General features: G+C 39.0%; 2 protein-coding genes across 2 annotated transcripts in view; one reads left to right on the forward strand and one right to left on the reverse strand.

Annotated features, from left to right (window-relative positions):
- Window positions 1-1,043, forward strand: part of LOC121297397 (leucine-rich repeat transmembrane neuronal protein 2-like) — a 5,365-nt gene extending 4,322 nt beyond the window's left edge. Inside the window, exon 2 of the mRNA XM_041223711.1 lies at window positions 1-1,043. This exon is cut by the window's left edge and continues 1,501 nt beyond it. Coding sequence (XP_041079645.1) covers window positions 1-106 — 106 coding nt within the window. The 3' untranslated portion in view covers window positions 107-1,043.
- Window positions 1-14,084, reverse strand: part of LOC121297395 (catenin alpha-1) — a 64,293-nt gene that overhangs the window by 30,099 nt on the left and 20,110 nt on the right. The gene's annotated exons all lie outside the window — the stretch shown is intronic.

Consider the following 14,084-nt stretch of genomic DNA (forward strand, 5'->3'; position numbering starts at 1 on the left):
ATATAACGAATACGAGCCCAGCCACGAGGAAGGTGCACTGGTCATCATCAACGGGTATGGACAGTGCAAGTGCCAGCAGCTGCCTTACAAAGAGTGTGAAGTATGAACTGCCATCGTGTTTTACCATTCACTCGCTCCCAAAAATACAGGGTTTTCAGTTAAGTGGGTGACTAAGTAAAACAGCATTTTAATACATATATATATATATATTTTTTCCTTTATGCATATCATGCTCCATTCATTTAAAACAATGGCAGTACAATGTGCTGGTGCTACTTGGAATTGGTCCTTTGTTACCCTTCCCTGCCCAAAAAACCTATATGAAAAAGTATTTCATAGGTTTAATTCTGAGATTTGAAATTTCACCAACATATTTATATAGGATACAAGCATATTCCAAAGACCACCATTATAAATAAAAAGAAATAAAATAAAAGTATTTACTGTGAGGTAGGTTTATGTGAGCTAATTTATAAAATAAACCCCTTTGAAAAGGAGGCTTGAGTTAAGCAAGTCTGTGCCCTTGGTAAAATAAGACTTGCAATTCAAGAGGCAACCCTGCCCTCTTCTGACAACGCAAGGCAATTGTTCTGAAATAGGAGCATAATGCTGGGCCACACTGAAGTGTATCTTCAAATGGGAGTTAAAATTGTAATAAATGAAGTGTTTATTGGGGAAGTCAGATTAATTTATCTGTTATACGAATTGAGGTTGGGTAGGGTTTAACATGCTAGCCATACCAGCACTGTACTAAAAATAAAGCAATATATTTTAGGGCTGTTCAGAAACCCATGACTGAGCAGGATCAGTGAGTGAGGAGAAAAATAAAATAAAAAAAAAAAAAATCTGCTTAACCATTTTATAAAGTCCAATTCCTAAAATTAAAAAAAGAGACAAGGGTACATTCCTACTACTTCTGTTCAGTGTTAGTCATTCAATTTTACAAATTGAGAAATTTGTTAATACAGCAAAAACAGGAAAAAAGTGCCAAAAATCAGCCGTTAACTAGAAAGGTACAATTAAACCTGTGAAATTTGACAATATTCGTGGGGGGGGGGGGGGGGGGGGGGGGACGATTCTGCCTCTGTTCATGAGAAGGAAGCAGTGATCCATCAGGCAAGCCGCATTTAATTGCTGGCATGTGACTTATGCCAAGAGGCTTACAAGCAGCCATGGCCCTAAATCAAGTGTGACAGGATTCAAGACTATCCTTTTCAATTGGCTCAGGACAGAAAGAATGTAATATTCCGTCACCCACATGAATGAACTTGTGCTTGAGAAGAGGCTTTCTAAGCTCCATAATTATTTACAGTAATTGGGTAGCTTTGAATGAATCTAAAGTACACATAACCCTCAAAACCAGAAGTAGCAATTTAGCACACACAACTTATAAAAATCATGGACAATAGTAAAAAGTGCCTATTGTTTAGGACCACGGGTTCTGCTTTGTATAGGTATATTATGATACTTTATCAACAAATCTGCTAACAAATATAAAGGTGCCATAGTGATTCCTTCCCTAGCAAAGGCTATATAGAAGCCTTGCAATCCTCCGGCTGAAAAAAAAAAAAAAAAAACACACACAATCACCACACCTATTTGTATACAGTATTACAAAAAAATGTGAACAGGAAATGTAATTGGAGATAACAGACTTCTCTTCAGCTCACTACATCCAACAAGCACAGAGTTCAACTGGTGAGGGAATTAAAAAGATATAGGATGAACAGTGGCTGGCGGCAGCGCCTTAGCTGGAGATGCAAAGAGCATTAATGCTCACTGATCTAGTGTATGCAAGCAAACAAAACCAAATCATTGTACTGCATGAACAGAAAACTGCAAAATCCAAGTCTGCTTCACAGAGGGATATTTTCAGAGCAGGTTGGAGGAAACCAGTACTTTTTGACAGGCCAGAGTGGTGATCTCTCCTTCAGCAGGGTCGGGAACAAGACCTCTCCCCCCTCACCCCCACTGCATAGCAGTCTGATTCATCCCTGTTTTTCCTGCGAGTGTAATAATGTGCCTGAGCTTGTATCAATCTGGAATGCGTGAAACAGCTGCGCAATAGGAGTCTTATTTCCATCCCAGCATAAAGGGTTCAAATGTACCACAAAACACACCCTTGATAACCTTTGTGTAGCTGTATGAGATGCAAATTCATGATTTATTTTTTATTTTTTTTATCCCCTTACAGTAATCCGCAAGTGTCAGGTGGAAGGTACCAGGATGAAAGAGCAGCCTTTAGGGTGAGCTCCTCTTTGTAAGCCATATAAAAGCGAGATACAATTTGCCTTGATTGTTCCATGCCGGGTACTGCGGCAGAACTTTGTTCTAGTTTGGAATCACTACTTAAAGTGATGTTGGTTTATAGGAAACTATTGTCTTTGGGGAACCTCATCCATTATGCAGTCACCTTCTTTGATGGCCACTTAGCCATTCCAACTCAAGTTATGAGCCTGGTTTGCATCAACTATAAATCATGTGTCTTGTACAGCAACATCCCAAACATTAAAGAAAATAAAAAAGTACAGATAAGACTATTTCCCTTGCTGATGTAAGCCCTAGAAATCAAGCATGCAAAATTAATCTGTTTCTGTAAGTAAAAAAAGTTAAGTGGCTAAGTTAACAGCAGCTACAGTGACTGCAGTCTGTCTGACAACTTATACTTAACTATCAGGCTTTCACTCAATGTCAAAAAAACCACACACATTCCAGCTCCATAACCCGTTTTATTGCAGACATCTCCAACCCCACCTGATCACACCCTTGTGCACATGTCTATTGCTCGCTCTATTTTTAATTGTAAAATGTACAATTTCATATTTGTATAGTGGGTAAAGATGTGGCTTTAACTGAATCTTTTTTTCCTTAAAACATATATTTTTAAATAAAAATGGTTACAATTTAAAAATGTCTTTCGTCTGGTCATGGGTACTGCATGAAATAGTGATACTCTCCTCAGATACAATCTTGTGTTGGCGTATTCAACTAAGCATTTGTCGAAATTAAAAGCAGCAGAAGCTTTTACTGTGGTGTGCAATGAAACTGAGACGCATTTTTAACATTTAATTGGCAAAGAAAGGAAATAGAGTCACTCAAATTATTCAAATGCTTTAGGGTAGCTGGGTTTCTATTTTTATCCTTGCCACTCAGCGAGTCGCAGTAAAAATGACAATCAGTTACTAGTTGAATGAACACTAAGCCAGGCTACAAGCTGAATCCTGGACCTCAGGAGGGGGGAAAAAATACATAACCCCCACTCAAAAATAAAGACTAAATTCACCACCGAGAATACACAGGTTCCTGAAATGTGTTGAAAGCAATGTAAAAGCTGGAATGACATGGTTAAAGGTTTGAACTTGTATTAGGAATACAAAGCAAGGCTCTCTGGAGGACCTTGACCCTGCAAATCATGTACTGCCAGATGAAATATGAGCTACTGTTGCCTAGTTGGACAACTTGATGGAATTGCATCAAACCGGAGTCAAGGCTTTTAGGGGTTCCTGAACAGAATTGTCAAGCAGGAGAAAAACAAAAACTGTTTCTCTCCTGTACTGCTGTAACTGACAGCAAGACTCTGATCCTCAAATCTTTAATGAAAATGTTGCATATATTTAATTGGAATAGGTTTTTGCCATCATGCACGTGTCTTGTGTACAATTTATATTCAATCACACTCATCGAACACATTTGTTGAATTGCAATTCCTCATTTTGTGCACTTGACAAAACGGTAAACAGCTTTTAGCGGCTTTAGCTACATGGTTGCTATTCTCAATTCCAAAATGTTTTGAATCACTACATTTAAAAAAAAAATAAATCAGAAAGGAGCACCTGCATTATAAGTAGCCCAGACCTCATCACTAATGCAATTGGAACAGTATGCAGTCAGAAAAATTGAGGAAAAGATCATAAGTGGGACCAAGACTGGAGACTTCATGTGAGGTCAGCAAACCAGAACTGATCTTTTGGCCAGGTGCCATGTTTAAATTGCTCGGCAGTGAACAGAGTGTGTGTTCAATGCGAACCAGGATATTATTCAAAAAGACAAAGTCTTTCAGTGAGGCCCTGGGATAAGAACCCTGACTTCCACTTATCCAGAAAACTATTTCTGTTTCAAACTCAGGTTGTGAAAAGTATTGAAGTATTGAAGATCGAGATGAAGTGCACATTAAAAAGGACAGCCTCAAGCCCTGACTTTGGTCACCACTGTGCTGGCCAATTCAGCTGCCACCCAGAATACTGCCTATACAGAATACTGGAACCAATCCTTCAGGTTGTCTGTCAGGATTGTAAAACTGTCTGCCACATTTAAAATGCAACACGTGTAAAATTACTCTTGTCCTCTCTGGTAAATATTGCACGGAACAATTCCCCTTTTCACCAGGTCAGGATTGTGCAAGAACACAGCCATAAAAATTTTTTAAAAATGATTGATTAGATGTCGTTCTAACTTTTCATCTTTCATTATGCAAACGACTTGGTAAAAATCGCTGGATGTGTATAAGCCGAGTATCAAATCACTATGCTAAGACGTTTCTCTATATGAGATTCTGGGCTTATCGCACAAGTGCTGCAGCCAGGAGTTTCAAAGGGTGAAGGGCGATGTGGCTGAAAGGGCTTTGTCAGCATACTTCAAAACAGCAGCAATAAGGTTATTCTCTACAGGGGACAAACAATTCCCCTTTTTTTACAGCATATGAAATCAGTTATATACTGTAATAACTAAGCTACCCTGGATAAGGGCGTCTAAGAAATACCAAGTTAATACAGCTATGCTGCAGCAGCTAAATGCCTACTGTATCTGTACACCACAGATTTTAAATGAGCATCGTATAGCACACATTTTCCGGGGGGGGGTGGAGGGGGGGGATGTTTCCTCTAAAAATTAGTTGCGGAAAGACAGTCAAGCATCACATTTTTTTTTTATTATTGTACAAAATATGTAATGCTGCTGACATGACAAGACACCCTCTGGCCCTTGTGGCTTTCTGACCAGGAATGATCGTTATAGCACTACAAAGGCTACGTTTCATCAACCATCTCCCTTGCTGGCTAACACAATCCCTGAAAACATGAGTGAAAGCAAGCTAACAGCAACCTTTTAGTATGTAAAATAAAACAGAGCCATCTATCTGCAAGCTCCAGCTAGATATTTTACCTGCTCTTGCTCTACAGACCTAAAGCAATGCTCAGGTTAACTCTTCACAACAAAGAGACATGTGCACTGTCATGGTTACAACACAGTTGCTCTACTCAGTCTGTATATAAATGTGATACAATCTCAGACATGCACATATGCCTGTATAATACATGCACTTCATCACTTAATGGGACATTCCTGATATTTCAGCTACATCATTTTAAAACCCAATTTGGTACAACTTAATGACAATAGAACTTAAGAAAAGTCTAAAAAATACATACAAAATATGAATGGTTTCCAATCCACAGCATGCCAGAAAGGTTCAAAATAAAGACTTGCACAGAAGGCTATGTTATAAAAAAACTTGACAGCTAGATGGCGGATATTGTAGCTGAAAATTAGCAGTGTTGGCAGAGACTCCACTTACAAAAAGCATTCTTACGCCGTTTCATGCTCGCATTGTTAGAAGCTGAAAATCAATATGAACACAGAAACCGTTTAGGCAGGCTAAAATACACTTAGCAAAAGATATTGCTGTCCAGAAAGCGAGTGTTCTTGTAAAAAAAAAAAAATCTCATTGTTGCCATTATCAGAAACACCAATACAAAACTTACCTACCAAGTCATATTGGCCAAGGATGTCTGATCCAGTCAGACAAAGCCGACATGTTATCTTTTCTTCTGCTTTTACTGTGTACATATTCAAAAGAAAAGCAACAGGTCACTTAGTGTCTTGCATTTAAAATATGCATTTGACAACTCTGATAACATAAGCAGAGCAAGGATGCTCATTTATAAACCATTACCTAGGAGGCATGGTTCTGCACCAGAAAAGCAGACTATAGTGGTGCCTGATTATGCAGCAACTGCAACAATTACAAAGCTAAATCACTGACAAGAAACCACCCCACTGCACAAACTTTGCCTTCTGCCAGAACACATTCAGAGTGCTGCAGCAATTATAAAACCTGACCATGGTGTGCAATATACAGCCGAAAGACCTCCATACTGCCTGCAAAACCCTCTCCGCAGAAAATATGAATTGCTCATTTTTTTAATTGTTATTTTTAATTATATGCAACAGTGTCTATAGGAAGTATTCACCTCCCTTGGACATTCACGGTGTGTTACAATCTGAAATCATGATGCATTTAAAATGTGATTTTTTTTCCCTTTGATTTACACAACCTACAACACTTTCAACGTGTGAAAAAAAATCAATTAAATAAAAACCTGAAGTGTCTTCATTAGATAAGTATTCACCCCCTTTGCTATGACACTCCTATACAAGCTCAGGTGAAATCAATTGCTTTCAGAATTCACACAAGTTACATGGATGTGTGCTCAGTAAAAGGTGGTTGACATGATTTCAGATTAAATAAACCTGTCTAAGGTCCCACAGTTGGGTAGTGCATTCAAAGCAAAGATACTACCACGAAGACCCTAACTTTTTTATACATACATTAGACACATACTACACTCAAAAGCAGCAGCCCTAGCCTCTGCTATAAATTACTGATTGCAGCCAGGACACAGCAATGAAGAAGCAAAGTGCAGACTCCAAAGGCCGGCGAGGTTCAAGGACTTGCAGTCTGGTGCATGCCTCAAGCATTCATTACAGGTCCTCCAATAAAATCTACAAAATGCTTACTAGGAAGGACGTATCGATCTAATTTCTCATCAGCAAAATACGTGCCTAATGTATTTGCTGCCAAACACATTTCAAGAGATTCTGCACAACCGTATTACTGGTTCAAAAAAAAATAAAATAAAACCACATACACCACACTTAAATCAATTACCCTGCTTTAACATCCCCACCCACCCTCAAGAAGCAATTGCCAAATAGTATTTACATTTAATTGCAGTCCCCCATCCCAATGTAATGTGCACAGGAGTGTTTATTAAGACAGATTTAAAAAGCACACTATTTTAGTCTCAAATTAAATCAAGCAATGTTGTTTTCATGTTTGCATGGAGCAGTCTCAGAAGCAGAAGTGATTTTTTGTTTCTCATCACAGAGCATTATACACTTGTGGTTCAGTACAGAACCCAACCCCTTTCCCTTGGCAGCTCCTTGCTTCCAAAAGAAACACCATTAACAAAGGAAACCTGTTGTCTATCATCTACTTACCTAGAGCCGTACCAAGCTGTGAAAGTGCAGCTACTCTATACCCGAGTTTCCAGCCAGCAGTCATTTATCTTCACAAAAGCAATCTGTTTCTATGTCAACTTAAGTACTCCAGATCCTACAGAGCAGTGAATAACTACCAAGCAACATTTATCTTTACTCTGGTCAAGAAATGGCAAGCCACTATTGAGAAAAAGATATGGACTGCAATATATAAATGAATGAGAGAGAGCTCTCTATATAAAATAAACACCATAATTTAACACACTGATATAGGGGGCTGATATTCCAAATTACAACTTGTAGCTACAACAGAGGGATGCACACTCTTCTTTAAAAATACATTCAAATTCTGAAAACTGCAGGTGCATTCGTTCCCACCCATTGGAAGGCAAACTACCACAGCAAAACAGGGAAATCCCAGGTAGCTTAAAAACAGCATCATTTAACACCACATGCTCAGTTTGCCATCTTGCCAATGCTTAGAGAGGTGTTCCTTTACAAGTTACTGTTCCCACAGGGAGCACCACTTTCTAAAAACCACACGCAGAAAGATGTCATTGTCAATGCATGAAGTGCATGCGCTGTATTTTGTAGAGCTCCGACTGGTGACTGTTAAAGATCATACAGGCGCCAGGGCTATATTCCCCTTGCCAGGGATAGATGTCATGCTAAAGTATCCTTTTCTTTTATTTCCCTGTGTATTCATTTAGAAAGGACTGTCAAACCCTATGAGCCAGAAGCAATAGAGCTGTAATGGATAGCAGTAGCTGGGACATCCCTATGGAAACTTTGCTCATCCTAAATAAGGCAAGACCCTGGGTTCACACCACAAAATAGAGACACCCACACACACGACAGATCTTGTAGCTTGAGGAATGAGTGAATATTAAAAGCTAACATGTAAAGGTTTGAAATCAATGGGAATGGACTAGGCCCAGCAGAAGTCACTAAAAAGGAGAAAGAAATTGATGTAAAGCACATTTTGCATCAGTTCAACCAATTTTATTACGTTTTGTCTGTTTGTGGAAGTGCTCCGAACACATGTGATCAAGGAGCAAGGTTAGAATGCTTAGACCTTTGAAAAAGGCACACATTAACACTTGTGGCCCCAGTTCTGTTAAAACACAAAGCTACTACAGATGACCTACATTATACTGCAGCAGAGGAAAGGCTTGAATATTTAGATCCCCAACAAAGCCATTATAAAAAGATAATGAAGTATAAGGTAAAAATCAATGCAAGGCTCCAGATACACAGCCGAGCTGCCCTGATTAGCAGTCACAGCTACCTCCATTAGCAATGAAGAACCAAGACACCCAACTACTTGAACAATCACCCTGACCTTTTCAGCAGAAGGTTGTCGCCTCCTTTCTGTCCATGTGAAAGTGATTTTAAAACTAACAAATAATTACACACATCTTTCTTGCCTGCAATTTTGCCAGGACTTTGTGCATGTAAATAAATGTATACTCTTCAAATTATACATCAAATGTTATTAAAAAAAAAAAAGAGCCTTATGAAGTAAAATATTGAAGGAAACCAAAAGGTTACTTTTAATTAGTTCACAAATGTCCGTCAAGCACCCTAGACAAGAAATAAAAGTTCTATGCAGTGGAAACAGAAATCTCAAAATGTGCCCTGCAATCTCTCAGGATGGCATGTGAATAAAGAAATTCTGCATAAAGTTAAAAAAGGTGGATTAAAAGCCTGGAAGATGCCAGATGGATACAGCGAGTGACCTCAAAAAAAGGATAAAGGAAGCAGAAGTGACAGATTCATCAATCTCCACAACTCAGTTATGTGCTGCAATTACTGAATATACAAATTTAAAATTTGCAAAGCCATAGGAAGCAGTGATAAGGTACTTTGCATGAACACATGTCATTGAGTCTCACTGTGCCTATATGTGGAATGATTGAAATCCCTACCCTGGAGAGAGCAGTTTAGAATTACAAGCATTGCTATAGGGCTTTATGACAAGGGAGTAGGATTAGGCGACACTTACATTTGGCACTGATTAGAAAGACAATCTGGGTCCTAATTAGTTTAAGCTTCCCCATGGTATAGCTTGGATGCAATCAGCTAGCGAGTTATTTTTCAATAGCAATGAATAGAAGATCACCTTCATCTTTATACAGAAAGCAAAATTGCTATGTCAAGTAAGCACTGGCGTCTGTGCACAAGTCTTTAAACACTCTGGCTATCTTTGAAGTATTCGTTTAGGCAGCCTACATAACCCACAAAAAAAAGGTACCTTTCATATATGCATCAATTAGCATGAAATAATCCATATGACCTAGAATCCCCTAATTTGATTCAGTTTGTATACATTGCCAAAAAACAAAGATTCTAAGTTTGATAAGCAAAAAACCATTGGCAAGTGTGACCAAGTCCAAACAGTTCTAATGCAGTGTTTGTAATGCTGGAAACTCCTCAACCTCCAAGCCGGGCTGTGAGTGGGGGATAAAACGGGGCGATAAATCAGCTCAATTCTGGATGCAGAAGTTTTTGACAGCACATAGCGCCACTTGTGTTCCATTTAAACTAATGGAAATATTTGCAGCAATTAATCTTCTCCAGACCTCTTATCTGTTTGCAGGTGATTTATTCCTTTACTCAGGATATTTATTACATTTAATTACAAGCCGTTTCAAGAGCACACTGCTTTTTGCAGGGCATCAACCCAATATACAACCCTTAAATACTCAAGTATTAATATTAAGTAGAAATACTAACCCATTTGCAAAAGGGTTAATAAAACTAGAGCTATGTTTACTACTGCACAATGTAGTCAGGATCAAGACATGCTGTTATATTTGTGTTACAAAGGTGTTAACACTAGAAGAACTATATGGCAAATCTGATCTACTTACCGCCTTATAAAACAGTGGTATAATGTGACTTCATTAAAAAAAAAAAAGGAGAGTACTGTACAGCACATGCCTACAGTACACCAGCAGGGTTGTTCAGCCTACCCAGACTACTTGACAGGAAGAAAAAAAAAAAAAAAAACCTTAAGGGGTGATGAAACAGTCAACACGATGGGGCAGAATATAAATATCAATACATAATAAAAATAAAATGTCAGCTTTGAAATGATAAAAGGCAGGCCAGATTTTTTGCATTTGTTACATTGCACAATACATTTCCTCTTGGCAAGAGGAAATGTATATATGTGAAGACTAAGACCGCCTTAGAAGTCTAACAGATTATTGAAAACCCCACACACTGTAAATAAATACAGCACACATGAAGTCCCACTGTGCATTGAGCCTTGACGACAGCAGTATTTCATTTTCCTCATCTATGGCTATGTCCAAGGGGCCTGGTGGTTAACACTGGGGCTTCAGGGCAAAGAGGTCAGGTCAGCCCTGTGCCAGAGGGATCGCTGTAGCCAGTCAAGCAAAGCCATAGCTTGTCAGATGGATCTGTTCCAACAGAGCCCATGGTTTTTAAAGGAAGTGCCCAAATTATTTAAAATATGGCATTTTAAATAAACCCAGTTAAGGAACTCCAGCATCTAGTACTGTAGGTACAAGTTTCCAAATTGGACTTCTGGCCATTGAAGGGATCATTTAATCTAATTTAATTCCAGATCTCTCCCATTCTGGGACATGGCCAAGACTGCACACCAGGAACTTGCTTGAATGGAGCTACACCACTCATTTACCTTGATGTAGATAAAATGGGGGTGGGGGTTGCAAACAGGAAGTTGCCAAGCAAAACACTCAGCAATGTTGACTGTTGTTGAATATCAGGTATCACTCACAAAGCAAACAAACCAGGAGAGAAAAGGTGCAAGAAAATCAATTCAATTCACATCTCAGTACCCAAGGTAACATTTGCTCCTTCTGCCAGCAGTAACTGATCCGTCATGGTCTGAAAAAGTCAATTACTCCGTAAACGAATATGAAGTAGCTTTCATATCACCAGTCAATACCAGACTTGGTAATCTTTCTTAATACACTCTGTGTCACACACACAGCTTTATGTCTTGCTCTATCCCTTTAACTACAGGGGTGAAGTAAGTTGTGATGGGAAGAGTCTTTAGTGTTTCACAATCTAGCCCAGTAGTGCTGAACTCAATAAACAAACACTCAAGGTGAAAGCCACTGGCTTACAAATGCCACCTTTTGGCCTGGATAACACTATAAAATTTAAATGAACTTCCAGTATCTGGTGTATCATAGCAACGCTATGTCCCCCAAAATCACTGTTTGGTTGCCTGAAAAAATTGCAGTTCATCCTGCCCAAGCTACAATGGAGGCAATACTGGGCTCCTTTACCTCAAGCTACTATTCTAAAAGAAGATGCACAGCAGCAAGACTACTTGAGAGCCATACTAAAAACTAAGTCTGTGTTAAGACTTAGTCTTTCGTCCAAGATGGGAATGCCAGGTCACAGTATTCAAATTAAAGGATCGATGTGTCACACAACACCACGCAGTGGACAGAAATACAAAAGGATTCACAAATACTGTTAAATAAAATGTCATGGACCAATTGAATACCAACATCTTAATTCAAAACATTTCCTTAAGGAGCCATTGATTACTGCCATTTAATTAGAAACAAGGGATCCATTTATTCAGCCCTTGTCAGGCACGTCAGGTCCAATTTATTTTCACACATGCTGTTTATTTTACATGCGCCAATTAAAATCCCCCCGGGAGATGGCCACCTTCTGCACGGGTTTTTAACGTGGATGGGGTTTCCCCATCCACGCTGCAAAACAAACCAAACATACGCACACACAAACAAAAAAATAACACAGGGGTAAAGGGGGAGACCCCGTTCTAAAAATAACTGAACAGGGCTGCTCGCCCTGTTACATGCCTCAATAACACGACCAAAACATATCGGGATACTGGAGGATACACACACACACAAAAAAAAAAAAAAAGAGCTTCGGTATTAAAGCATCCACACATCTGACAAACCGTATTACCTGAAGCGATCCGAGTTTAGAACCAGACTTGAGATTAATCCCTTTGTACAAAGCTCAGTGGCCAACATGCCTGTGAAAGTGTATCTAAACTCAAATGTACAGTATATGGCTGTATACATTGGATTGCTTTCCAAGCAGAACAGAACAGATGCAGAAGCCACCGCTTGCCAAATAAACGGCTGAGAATTCGGCATCTTTGAATAAAGCATTACTGCAGCAATGAACAAAAAAAAAAAATTCCATAGCAGAGACTTTATAAAAAAAACCAGACAAATCCAGTACGAGGCTGAGTTAGTGAGCTTTTATTTTCTCGTTCTGCATGTGGGGTAATGACCACTGAACTTGGAACTGATTGACAGTAGAGGACCATGTTTCTGAAAGTCAACCTTTTACTGGGAAGAGAAACTTTGTCAAAAGGGTCAATCATTGTACTTGTATACCGATGAGGACCATGTAAAACACAATGTTTAAATTTGGTCACAGCGGGAAAACCAGTAAAGAATGTGGATTTGCTGGGGTCTTCTTTACATTCTAGGGTAGCATCAACGTTAAAAGCTTATAGCAAGGTTCCATAAAGCGGTCACAACAGATTATGGCAATAAAGTTTCCACCTGTTAACGTAGCCATGTTTCAACATCATGCATTAATCTCCACTCCTCCCAAAAAAATTTAAACTAATGCTGACAAAATATTCGTAAGGTACAAGGCTTGCTGCCTACTCTGATGCATTTAATTGGAATATAAATACATTCCATCCTGTGTAAGGGTACTGTTGAACAGTTTCAAGAAGATTAAAGTAAAACCTAGCAGACAGCAATTAAACTGTGAAAGCATGTACAGCAGCTCCGAGTCCAACATAAACCTAATTGGCACGAGACAGGCTTTACTGACTCATTACTTATGAACCAAAAAAAAAAAAAAAAGCACAAGAGGCGGCAAATTGCAGAAACCATGAGCCACTAAAACCATCACTGCCCGAATAGCTGAACAAGTACTTAATGGTTCAAATAAGCAGGTCAGATTTGTTGGTTACAACGCCTTCTTATTTAGTCTTAAATTGCAAATAGGAGCATGGAATCTCTGTTCCAGCAATTACCAGGAGCTCATGGATTTGCCAAGACCAAGGATATCGTTGGTTTAGTTCTAAAGGGTTCTAAAACTTAACCCTTTGCGGTCCCACGTCAGACCAGGTCCAACATTACAATTTTTCCTTTCCAGCCCAATGTCGGACCCTGTCCAACATCAAAAAAGACGTAAAGCACAGGTCTCCCAGTAATTTTTTCTGCGGAAAAAGTAGAGAAAAACCTTTCAATGGCAGAGTGAGACCGATAGCAGCTGGAAAAAAAAAAAAAAAAAAAAAAATGGGGCCATACCAATAGACCCATGCACCAGGAGATAACCGACATTAACAAAGGAGATAACTGCTTCTGCATCCAGCACTCAAAGAATATCACTGACATTTACAGAGCTGAGATGTTATAGTAATATAATAATGACTTGGAACACGTTATTTTGGAGTATGATGATAAAACGAGTACTCAGGATTTATCAGTATGCACATCTATAAAGAGGTACATAAAATACAGCGAACAAGGGGTGGGGTTTAGCTGGAGATACAGTACTGTGTCCTTTTGCCAATCAATGCCTTTTAAACCGGTTTCTCTGAAATAAACAAAAATTAAAAACAGTATGTGTGAAAATAAATTGGAGCCGACGCACCTGACAAGCGCTGAATAAATGGACCGCTAAGGGTTAACAGTAAACAGTTTACCACAAGGAATAAAATTGCTTTATGCTTCATTGCATATTGGATCTTGACAACTCTTGTACACCGAGCATCAAAAGAAACTTATTTGGAT

This window comes from Polyodon spathula, chromosome 22 (assembly GCF_017654505.1).
Source record: "Polyodon spathula isolate WHYD16114869_AA chromosome 22, ASM1765450v1, whole genome shotgun sequence".
Classification (NCBI taxonomy): Eukaryota; Metazoa; Chordata; class Actinopteri; order Acipenseriformes; family Polyodontidae; genus Polyodon; species Polyodon spathula.